At 41.7% G+C, this 12,107-nt stretch overlaps 1 protein-coding gene across 1 annotated transcript; it reads right to left on the bottom strand.

Moving 5' to 3' along the window:
* Positions 1–3,480: 3,480 nt before the first annotated feature.
* Positions 3,481–11,500, bottom strand: LOC119418761. Its single transcript, XM_037686097.1, has 2 exons — positions 8,827–11,500; positions 3,481–3,564 (listed from the first exon to the last, which is right to left on the bottom strand). Exons 1-2 carry the CDS (start codon positions 11,498–11,500, stop codon positions 3,545–3,547), a joined length of 2,694 nt encoding a protein of 897 aa, XP_037542025.1. The 3' UTR covers positions 3,481–3,544.
* Between the last annotated feature and the right edge of the window lie 607 nt (positions 11,501–12,107).

The following is a 12,107-nucleotide window of genomic DNA, read 5'->3' as shown; positions in this document are numbered from 1 at the left end:
TCTGAGCTTTATCCAAGCTTACTCACAAACTTGTATTAAATAAATGTGGTTATGGTGACACATACATTTTAGAAAAGAAGTATTGAAGCTTCTTCATTTAAGGACATTTATTGTCTAATACAAAATATGAAGATAAAACATATAATATAATTACAAAACAGAAAATACAAAACAACAAACAAAAAACACATGCATGCACCTTCAAAATCCACTGGGATGGATGCCAGATCAATTAGCATTAATAAGGGAAAACAATGAGTGGGGTCCACAAGCCAGTCACCGCTCCCATTGAATAACTTTATTAGAGAAACTTTCTTCTGATTAACAACCTCTGAACACACAGATATGTCGCATGACAAACACCTCTTTATCAATCTAAGGAAAACATTTTTTTTTAATCAACCTACAGTTTAAGGTACATAAAAATGCTGTACGTAGGAAACTATACAAATAATCACAAAACATTGAACATGTAAAAAGTCAATACAGTATATGATACTTCTGACATTTCAAATGTGTTATGATAAAAACAAAAAATAATTTCTTGTTCTGGTTTTCTCTGGGTGCTCTGCATGGAAATGTTGAAGCGTCCATGTGACCTCATCTATATTGGTATGTATTGCGTAGCTGAATATTTCAGCTAAAACAAGTGACCCATTTTGTCACATAACTGACATTATTTCTTTTTAATTTAGTGCAGCAAAAGGGAAACAGGAAGTGACATCAAAGGAGAACTCACTAGTCTTTGTTTGCTGAAACAATATTATTTGAACTCTGACTCTTCTTTGTCTCTGATAGTAACTCCATCCATCCATCCATCCATTATCTTTACCCGTTTATTCCATTTTGGGTCACGGGGGTCGCCGGTGCCCATGTCCAGCAATCACTGTGCGAGGGGCGGGGTACACCCTGGACGGGTCGCAAGTCCATCACAGGGACACATAGAAACAAAAGAGACAAACAACCATGCACTCTCTCACTCACACCTAGGGACAATTTAGAGTTACCAATCAGCCTAACATGCATGTTTTTGGTCAGTGGGAGGAAACCGGAGCACACGGAGAAAACCCACGCATGCACGGAGAGAACATGCAAACTCCACCCAGAAGGCCCCTGGACCGGGGTTTGAACCAAGAACCTGCTCGCTGAGGGGCAGCAGCTCTACCAGTTGCGCCACCGTGCTGCCCTGATAGTAACTCATAATAATCTAAAGAAACATCATTTTCTTCTCTGCTGTCTGTTGTTAACCACTGTAGTGATGCTCTGTTTACATGCTCTATGACATGACTTCCTGTTACTGCACATAAGAAAACCTCAACAAGCGTTCTTCTCAATGGCGTGAAATTTCTTATGCAATAAATCATCAATGTTATGTTTAAAAAAAACATTCATAAATATTACAAGAGTTGTATGTCACAGGCACTTTAAGATGATTCCAACAAGGTTGAATCAGGTCCTCTGGACATTCTTCTTTGTTGAAACGTGTTAAACGTTATTGTTATTGACGCTCTTACTCAAAATGTCTTCTAATACTGCCACCTACTGTTGTATTTTATTTTGTAAATTTCTGGTATGTACGTGCGTGATGTCATCAAGTCTGTGAGAAGAAGACAAAAATGGTGTTCTGTGAACACGAGCTGTGTGCGTACAGCACTGCAAGGTCTTCAATAAATATGCCAGAATGAGGCTGAAGAGACCCAACGACTCACTTGTTTCTGTCTCTCTGCAACGCCGGCACCTCTGCGCTACAATCCATTCAACAAAACTTTTCATCCTTTATCCAAAAGACTTCCTCAGACTGAAGAAGTCTTTTGGATAAAACGTTTCAACAAAGAAGAATCTGTCCAGAAGACCTGACGTAACCTTTTTAGATTTATTTACTTGGATTATTGAGCATACATCAGGACACTGATTCTTTTCTTATGGCTGCTGTGGCTGAGTGGTTAAAGTGGCCATCTTTTAAAAAGAGATTCGCTATCAGAGTGCAGTCACAAGTTGAAGTATCCCTGGGATAACCACTGAAACCTTCATTGTGTGTCCCATCAACGTATGGATGTGATATAAAGCAATGGTTCCCAACCATGGTCCTTGAAGAATGCTGTCCTGCATGTTTTAGTTGTTTCCCTGCTTCAGCACACCTTATTTGGTGATTTTATTACTTTCTCCAGTTCTGACAAAGTCTGTTAAGCACCCATTCATTAAAATCTGGTGTGTCAAAGCAGTGGAACTACTGAAATATGCAGGATGGGTCAGATATACTTTGTAGAGATATATTTGAGTGTTGTATGAATGTGTATTAGAATGGGGGAATGAGGACACAAATTGTGTTGTGAAGCGCTTTAATGAGCTTGGTTGATTAAAAAGGTGCTTTATAAGTACAGTCCATTTAAAATTCTTAACACTTTTCTATAGAATGTCAAACAGGTGTTCCCAGATGATTTACTTGTGTGTATTTACAAGTGGTGACTGTGTATTCAGTTTGTTAGGCTGAAGAATGGAAAAGACCCAAAGTGTCACCAATAAAGTTGTTCAAGGGAACTTTGCTCGCTGTGCGGCTCAATTTATTGTTTTTCCTTAAAACTGAAAATGTGCAGAATTAACATTTACCAAGCAAACTAAAAATCTATGCAATATAAATAAATAGCTCAATTATTTGGGTAATTCTTTAAAACTTTTTTGACAGTGCTTTATTGGTGATAAGTTACGTGACATGTTTTGTTTTAGCAGTAAGGTAGAAAAGACATTTGGTCATTTAGAAGTACAAGTGAATATTTTAACATCCATCCATCTATCCATTATCTTTTACCCACTTCTTCCATTTTGGGTCACGGGGGTCGCCGGTGCCCATGTCCAGCAATCACTGTGCGAGGGGCGGGGTACACCCTGGACGGGTCGCAAGTCCATCACAGTGCCACATAGAGACAAACGAGACAGCCACCAACTCTCTCACTCACACCTAGGGACAATTTAGAGTTACCAATCAGCCTAACATGCATGTTTTTGGTCTGTGGGAGGAAACCGGAGTACCCGGAGAAAACCCGCGCATGCACAGAGAGAACATGCAAACTCCACCCAGAAAGGCCCCCGGACCGGGATTTGAACCAGGGACCTGCTCGCTGAGAGGCAGCAGCTCTACCAGTTGTGCCACCGTGCTGCCCAGTATTTGAACAAATAATGAAAATATTTCTTTAACTCTCAGACATTTTAAGATACATTAGAGACTCAAATTCATTCGAAATTAGGTTTTCACCAATGAAATGAGGCTCAATGGCATTACCTGTCTAAATAAATGTTGAATGAAATACAATTAAATACAGAAATGACTGTCAGTTGTTCTAATAAACCAAGCAGAAAGTACAATCAGTTTTTATTATGAGACCAGTGGAACATACTGCAATGTTTTGTTCCAGAAATATGACAAAAAAAAAAGTTTAAACATCAGAAATTTTTCTATATAAAATCCCGCTCGTTTTCTTTCCCGCCTTTTTAAAACTTGAGCAATAAGTACTGGAGTTCTGGTTGTTTTCACGGTGCCAGGTGGGTCTCAGTTCTCTGTCATCAGACCTGTATGAGAAGAGAACAAGAGGATGAGTGGATTATGTAGGGAAGCAGGTCAAGGATCTGACGTCTCTGCAAGTCTGGAAAGTAAAATGGGAAGGCTGATCCAATCAGGATTAAGTTGTTGCTTAACAGGGCACTGTGGCTATCTAAGGAATATGTTTTACTAATTCACTGTGTTCATGTTTAAGTTCTACAGGGGCGGCTGTGGTTGAGTGGTTAGAGCAGTCGACCTCCAATCCACCTCGAATCCACCAGCAGTCACATGCTGAAATGTCACTGGGCAAGACACTGAACCCCTCACAGCCTCTGATGTGTGTCCCATCAGTGTATGAATGTGATAAAAGCCCTGATTAGTCTCTTTAGAATGATTTGTTCAATTAGCTTTGTAGAGATCTAGTAGATTGCTGTATGAATGGGTAAATGAGGACACAGATTGTGGTGTAAAGCGCTTTGAGTTTCTTGAAATAAGATAGAAAGGTGCTATATATGTACAGTCCATTTACCATTTACAGGGACATATTCTGCATATTTCAAACATATTGCAAACAACAGCGTGAGTGAAAGTTTAACTTATTCATGTTTGTGCTGCAATCACCATAATAGGCTCATGAGCAATGGGACAAAAAATGGTATAAGGAATTACAAAAAGTTAAATTGTGTCATCTGGACAGTTTGTTTTTGGGATAAACATTTTGTCTTTCATCCTGTTACTGCAAATAAGAAACACTTCATCAGTCTGAGGCCTTCCACCAAGAACTGTCTTATAAATAGCACCTTATTGCTGTGTTTTAAGACAGCCTGCTGTGTAATTCCCAGAAACTGGCTTTACACATGCAAAATGGGGACAGTGCATAACAATCAAACAGAATTAATCAGAAAAAACTTTTTTCTGAACCATTTTGGCCAGGTAACTGTTCTCAGGCTGTTTCTGTGAGTAGCAAGTTGGCCATCAGGCCTAAAACAGCTGATGATTCATTTCATCATGCATGATGATTGATTGTTTTGGATGGATGGTACCCTTCGTGCATGTGTAAAGCCAGTTTCTGGAAATTACACAGCAAACTGGTTTGAAACACATCAGTGAGGTGCTATTTATAAGAGATCTTGGTGGCAGGTCTCAGTCTGGTCTTTTGGCTGAAAGACGAAACGTTTCTTCCAAAGAGGAACTGTCCAGATGACATGATTTAACCTGTTTTGTTATTTATTTACCTGGATGATTGAGCTTACAAACCTTCCTTTTTACTTATTCATGTTTGTGCTGCAATAAACACCACAATAGACTCATGAGCAATGGGACAAAAACTGCTATTTGGGATAGTTATTAAATCACAATTTGTGTTCGTGATGAATGTGCTTTCTTCATAATTTCATTGAATACAGAGCACAACTTTATTAATACAGTAGTCCCTCGCTTCGACATTTGGAAACTCGCTCTTTCACGGTTTTTCAACGATTGTCAACTTTAATATTACTCAGGTGATTGGGACGGTATGAGATAAAAAGTTAACGAAAAAAATATTTTGGACAGGCGCCGCCATTTTGTAGTTTTCTTTTAATAAGCCTACACTGTAAGGCCAGTCAAAAGAACTACACTACCGAGAAGCCAACAGTGTTTCAGGCTGCTGCTTTCTGCCAAAATGCAGGGAAAGTTTTGCAACATAAAGTCAAAAGTTATGATCTATCTATTAATCTCACAGAACTGGCAGGAAAGTCTCAAATAATCCTGAAACTTACTGAAGCTCAATTATCCATGCGCACATCAACCTGGATGGGTGGTGGACTTCGTCACTGCAGAGTAGGTCTGCAGAACCAGAACCGAGCTCCTGGTCTGCAGAGCTGGTGAGTAAAATTTTGCAGTACTGTACAGTACATATATGTATGTTGTTAAAATTATGTAGGCTTGTGAGTTTAGAACATTGCAGGAGCGAGGGAAGGGTTTATAAAGTCTTGAAATATATAAAAATACTAAAATAAATATAATATTCTTACTTTGGGGTTTTTCACCTATTGCCGGGATGTGTGGAACGTAACCCCCGAAATAATTGAAGGAATACTATTATCATATTTTATTGTCATTATTATTATTTTTTTTTTTTCAAACATTGATAAAGAGCTACTGCCTCCATAAGGAAAACAGTCCTGGTTTCAAAACTGCAAACAAGCAATACACGGATGTTCCCCGTCACTAAGGCATTTTAATAATGGATGTTTGTAGATATCTTTTTTTTTTTTCAAGTTTTTCTGGACTGGAAACAAACAGGGAATACAAGTAATACTAATGTGTTTGGTGCGAGATATTCAAGTGGGTAGACATCCATCCATCCATTATCTTTACCCATTTATTCCGTTTTGGGTCACGGGGGTCGCCGGTGCCCATGTCCAGCAATCACTGTGCAAGGGGCGGGGTACACCCTGGATGGGTAGCAAGTCCATCACAGGGCCACATAGAGACAAATAACCATTCACTCTCTCACTCACAACTAGGGACAATTTTAGAGTTACCAATCAGCCTAACATGCATGTTTTTGGTCTGTGGGAGGAAACCGGAGCACCCAGAGAAAACCCACGCATGCACGGAGAGAACATGCAAACTCCACCCAGAAAGGTCCCTGGACCGGGGTTTGAACCAAGGACCTGCTCGCTGAGAGGCAGCAGCTCTACCAGTTGCGCCACCGTGCTGCCCGTGGGTAGACATTACACTGTATATCCACCTTATTCCTGGGGGCTCTACTGTATAAATGATTATGGGTACAATTTCCTGTCAAACACAGGAAGTAGCAATAAGCATTGATAAACCATGGTAGAGGAGCACGTACTGTGGTTTATTTGAAAGTAATTTCCATTTAGTTTAGCAGATAAAACACTGTTTGTGTTTTGTTTACATTTATTTAACAACCGTAAAGTTTAGTAAAATAACCGTGCTGAGTTCAGGTACCTGTTGTGTTCATGGCTGCATGAACAACCATCCATCCATCCATCCATCCATTATTTTTACCCGCTTATTCCATTTTGGGTCACGGGGGTCACCGGTGCCCATGTCCAGCAATCTCTGTGCGAGGGGCGGGGTACACCCTGGACGGGTCGCAAGTCCATCACAGGGCCACATAGAGACAAACGAGACAAACAACCATACACTCTCTCACTCACACCTAGGGACAATTTAGAGTTACCAATCAGCCTAACATGCATGTTTTTGGTCTGTGGGAGGAAACCAGAGTACCCGGAGAAAACCCACGCATGCACTGAGAGAACATGCCAACTCGACCCAGAAAGGACCCTGGGCCGGGATTTGAGTGCCTGGAGAAAACCCACGCATGCACGAAGAGAACATGCCAACTCGACCCAGAAAGGCCCCCAGGCCGGGATTTGAACAAGGGACCTGCTTGCTGAGAGGCAGCAGCTCTACCAGTTGCACCACCATGCTGCCCATCATTAATATCATATATATCATATCATATATTAATAATCACAAAATAATTCAAATAAATATCTGGCATGGAAGTGAATATAAACTAAATCACAAACTCAATAGAGACGCAGAAGAAAACTAAACCGGACATGAAGCACGATGCCAGACTGAACGTAAGTGTCACATGATAGAATAAATGGACTGGAGCTGATGAAGACAGCAAATAATCACAATAATAAATTAAAAAAGATGAGATAAAAAATAATTAGATATTTTCCTCTCAATACAGACAAACACACATACAGACAGGGCCCTTCAGCAGTGTGCAATAATAATATTAGTAGTAAAATTTATTTAAACAAAGTGGACTCTAGATCAGTTGTTCCCAACCATGGTCCTTGAGGAATGCCATTCTGCATGTTTTAGTTGTTTCCCTGCTCCAACACACGTGAGTCAGTGATTTTATTACTTCCTGAAGTTCTGCCAAAGCCTTTTAAGCACCCATTCATTCAAATCAGGCATGTCAAAGCAGGGAAACAACTAAAACACGTAGGACAGTGTTCCTCAAGGACCAAGGTTGGGAACCACTGCTCTAGATGACTCTGAGATAGGTCAATATGATTGGAGTTGCACATGTTCCTGAACTAATTATGTTGAAACATTTGTTTTATAATAGAATAATTATGGTTTGTGTTATATTCTCTGTAATCCTGACGGATTGATGAATGTTGTTCAGAAGGTTTGTAAAGTTGAGGTTAATTTGTGTGTGTGAATAAATATTACCTGTCGCAGCACTCATACAGTAGAAACGGCTCTCCCTGTCATAATTTAACAAGAGTGCGCAAATGGCACAATGTACACCCATCAACAAACCATCATACAGCAGTTCAGCATTTTGCAGCACTGGTAAGCAGAGAGATTGTATAATATTTTACCTTTTTTTTTTTACCTCAACCTTGAAGTCAAATTCACAAATTAAGATAATTAAGATCTGGGGTGATGAAATATGAACATAACACTCTGTCTAGTTATGGTGCATGTGTACATCAAGTATCATTAAATTAGCTTGAACAGATAAGAACTTAGGATTGGGACAAGAAAACACCTTTGTAATGTTGACCTTGATTTGTGACCTTGGCCTTGGAGCTGGGGTGATGAAAAGTTATGTTACACTCCATCTAATGATGATGCATAGGTGTGTGAAGTGTTGTTAAATTCTCTTTAGTGGATCAGAAGTTATGGGCAGGACAAGAGAACATATACGAACAGAGACTACACCATAATACATCTGCCTTTGATGGGTGTATAAAAAATTGTATATTTTAAGGTACAAGCCAGGGCAGCACAGTGGCGCAGTTGGTAGGGCTTCCGCCTCGCAGCAAGCAGGTTGCCCCAGTTAAAATCCCAGCCGAGGGCCTTTCTAGGTGGAGTTTACATGTTCTCTCCATGCTGCATGGGTTTTCTCCGGATACTCTGGTTTCCTCCCACAGACCAAAAACATGCATGTTAGGCTGATTGATAACTCTAAATTGTCCCTAGGAGTGAATGAGAGAGTGAATGGTTGTTTGTCTCATTTGTCTCGATGTGTCCCTGTGATGGACTGAAGACATGTCCAATGGTCCCTGTTATGGACTGGAGACCTGTCCAGGGTGTCCCCCACCTCTCGCACAGTGACAGCTGGACATGCGCACCAGTGACTCCCGCGACCCGGAAAGAAAGAAGTGGGTAACAAAAATGGATGGATGGATGGATGGATGGATGGACGGACGGACAGATGGACGGTACAAAGCATCTACAAAGAACAGTCAGTTTGATTTCTGAACTTCAACTGACACTGACATCCTTCATACACATACCTTTATTCTGTGCAGGATTTCTCCCCCTGGCCTGCCTGGAACCCAGACTTGCTTCAGACTGTGTGTGGGACTTCCCACCGAACCTCTGTTCAGACTGGGTGCGACGATCTGAGCCATTCGCTTGTCTTGTAAATAGCCTGCCTTGGGAAACCTCTCCCTGCTGGCTGGGAGGAACAGGACATCCAAAAAAGAGGCAGGTTTGATAATTTTGTTGCTCATTTTGACAGAAGACTGAGCGAGCATCTTGAAAAGACACAGATGGGACAATCTCTTCAGTGGTATTATCAGCTGCACTTATTATTGTTCGTGGAGAACTGGGGCGAGATGAAGACCTAGAGGTGGACTGGGGCTTAAATGCAGGGGGACTTTGGAATCTGTGGCGTACAGAAGGGCATGATGGTGGTAAGCGGACTCTGGAGACAGGTGGTACTGTCACTGGCAGACTGGAGTGACACTGGTCAGACTCACATGATTCTTTGGTTTCAAACCTTTGGCCCATTCTGGCTTGGCTGAACTGAACATAACTTGACTTGTCAGGAAAATCTGCTGCATTGCACAGGTGAATAATCTTCCTTGCCTGCTGGTAAAGACTGTTTGATTTTTCAGCTTCTTGATCCACATCTGTTTCCAGTTGCAACTTTTCATGCTGCACCCTGGTAACAGCCTCTGACCCAACAGAAGTAGTAGATCTGATGGAGCATGATCCTGGCCTCATGGTGGCTCTGTTTGGTAGAATCTCTACATTCTGGAGAGTTATCTTCCGGCGCTGGTAAATTCCATTTTTTTGATTTATGACTGGGAGTTTCTGAACTGACTCTTCCTGCAGCTCCTCCTCACTTTGTAGTTGGTTATTGTTACTCTGGAAGGAATTGTCCATCAGAACCTCTAAGGGTGGGGGTGGCAGGTTATCTACATCAAGGTCCCCTCTGCTACCAGATGAGCTGTTAGTGTTGTTTTTGCTGTTGAACTTGCCCTTATTACCATTTCCTGCATTAGAAATGAGAAGAACACGGTTTTTATTGGGCATTTTTATGTGAGAAAGAACTTTATAAAAGCTTTGTTCTGGACTCCCATCAGCCCCTTGGCTGAACGTGTTGATGAGCCTTCTGACCGAGCGGCGTTTTGATGGTTGACTGGCTAACATTGGTAATGAAGGTAACAATGGCTGATTTGATTCCACCTGGTTTCTGCTTGACCCATTGAAATACTGCCGTCTAGTTCTGTGTAAAGTATGATCAGGTCTCTTTAACGCATGTGTTCCTTGTATTTCAGACACAGTTTTATTGTTTAGATCTGATTCTTTCTGGTTCTTCTGTAGCTCTGTCATCAGATTTAAACTGCAGGTGGATGAAGAGCCTTCAGACCAGGCTGAAGTCAGAGGACGTTTAAAGGTTGGCTGCTGTTCCTGAAGGCAGTACGCCTGCATGTACTGAAGAGCTTGACTGGGATCCGGTGGAGAAGAGCTTGACCTCTTTCTTTCAGGCCTACAGTATTCATCATCTTCATATTCTTCTTCACCATCCAGCTCTTCATCTTCATCCTCTTCTTCATAATCTTCATTATGGCCCACTGAGTTGGCTAAATTATTTGAATAATTGTCAAATGCATCCTGGATGTTGACTTCAGAGCCACAGCTTCCAGAACCTGCGCTCCTGCTGTGGCGGCGCTGCTTTTCAGACTCTGTCAAACTCTCGTTCTCTCCCCCAAACCCGCTGTCCTCGCTGTGCAGTGTAGAATCAGCTGAACTGGACTTCTTAATGGCCGCTCCCTCTACCTTAGCGAGTATTTCCACGAGGCGATGCTCTGCAGCTTGCTTTGCCTGCAGCTTCTGAGCCAACAGTTTAGAAAGGGAGGAAAAATACTCCACTGCCTCCACAAGTGTCGTGTCCCCCAGGGTCTGGACTGAACTTCCAACTTGCCTCATTTTTTCTGCTGAATGTTGGAGCAGTTGCTGTAAAAGATCTGGAGGTAGATCGGATTGATTTGCTGTGTTGATGCTGGGTTTAGTTGACCTTACAATTTGGCCCAACATCCCAGAAGGCAGGGCCATGTAGTCTCCATGTTCCATCAGCATCTGCTCCCCATCCTCAGCCATCTCCTCCAGTGCCTGGTTGATCTCTTCAAATCTCAGCACCACAGCCGATATCATGGGCTGCAGGGATATCTGTGTCTGAGCAGCCTGGTCCAGCAGACCAAGAAGGGTTTCATATTTGGAAATATTTGGGTTCAAGAAGATGTAGGCAGCCTGGTGAGCCCTGACCGTGTGTGGTGGGAAGTCCATCTTACACTGAGCAACAGAAGACTTTCTCGGCTTCTCGGTGGATCGTTTATTGCCTTTACTTTTCTTTCGACTCTCAATCTTCTTCATTTCATCCATCTGACTAACATCACAGATGATTTTCTGGGGCGTTGGATCCACTTCGGTTTCTGTAATGTTCTCTGGATTTTTGACAGATGTTGTGTTTGAGTCCAGTTGAATCCTCATAGTTTCGGCTGAATCGTGTTTTTCAGAGAGTAGCAGCAGTTCCTCTTCTTCCTCTTTGGTTGTCAAACCCATATCTTCCTCCCTTGGAGGTCTACAGTCCACATCTTGTGGTGCTTCGGCCGGCTGAGCCTTCTCAGTTTCAATGCCATGTTGTTTTAATAACTTTCCTTTTGACGGAGAGCTGCCCATGATGTTAATTCAGAGCATAAAGATCTACAAGAACATTTTTTTAAGTATTTTAAATCCTCCAGTACTGGATTTTAATATGCCATCCAGCATCTGAATATTACCTTTGATAAGAGTCCTCAAATTTCCGCTTTTCTCCACAAATATGTCCACCTGCGCCACAGAGATGTGCAGAATCTGGAGAGCGAAATGACCACAGTGTTTATAGAGGAGGACAGACGATACGACAGATTGTAGTGGTTGGAGGGGGCAGGATGGGTGCACAGATGGTCACAATAAGTGCATTAACGTGCACACTACACACACTTACAAAAGCACACCTGCAGCTGAACCTTTATACATAAGACTTTAATCTCCTCAAGGTAATCAGGGCAAGGTTTGTCAGGTGGTGCTTTTAGACTCATCCATTTACCTGTTGGTAAGGTTTACTCTGTAAACTTTACAGGGTGACAATTTATTTGTACAATTCAATTCGATTCACTTTAGTTAATTTATATAGTGCCACGTCACAACAGAAGTCATCTCAGAGCACTGAACAGAAACATTCATGTACATAATAAGTAAGTTAATAACGTTATTTATCTGAGGAGCAGACTGCTGTGAGTCTAAC

This window comes from Nematolebias whitei, chromosome 12 (genome assembly GCF_014905685.2).
Source record: "Nematolebias whitei isolate Nwh7 chromosome 12, NemWhi1, whole genome shotgun sequence".
Taxonomy (NCBI): domain Eukaryota; kingdom Metazoa; phylum Chordata; class Actinopteri; order Cyprinodontiformes; family Rivulidae; genus Nematolebias; species Nematolebias whitei.
The sequence above is the reverse complement of the archived record's forward strand: the minus strand, read 5'-3'. Positions and strand labels throughout refer to the sequence as shown.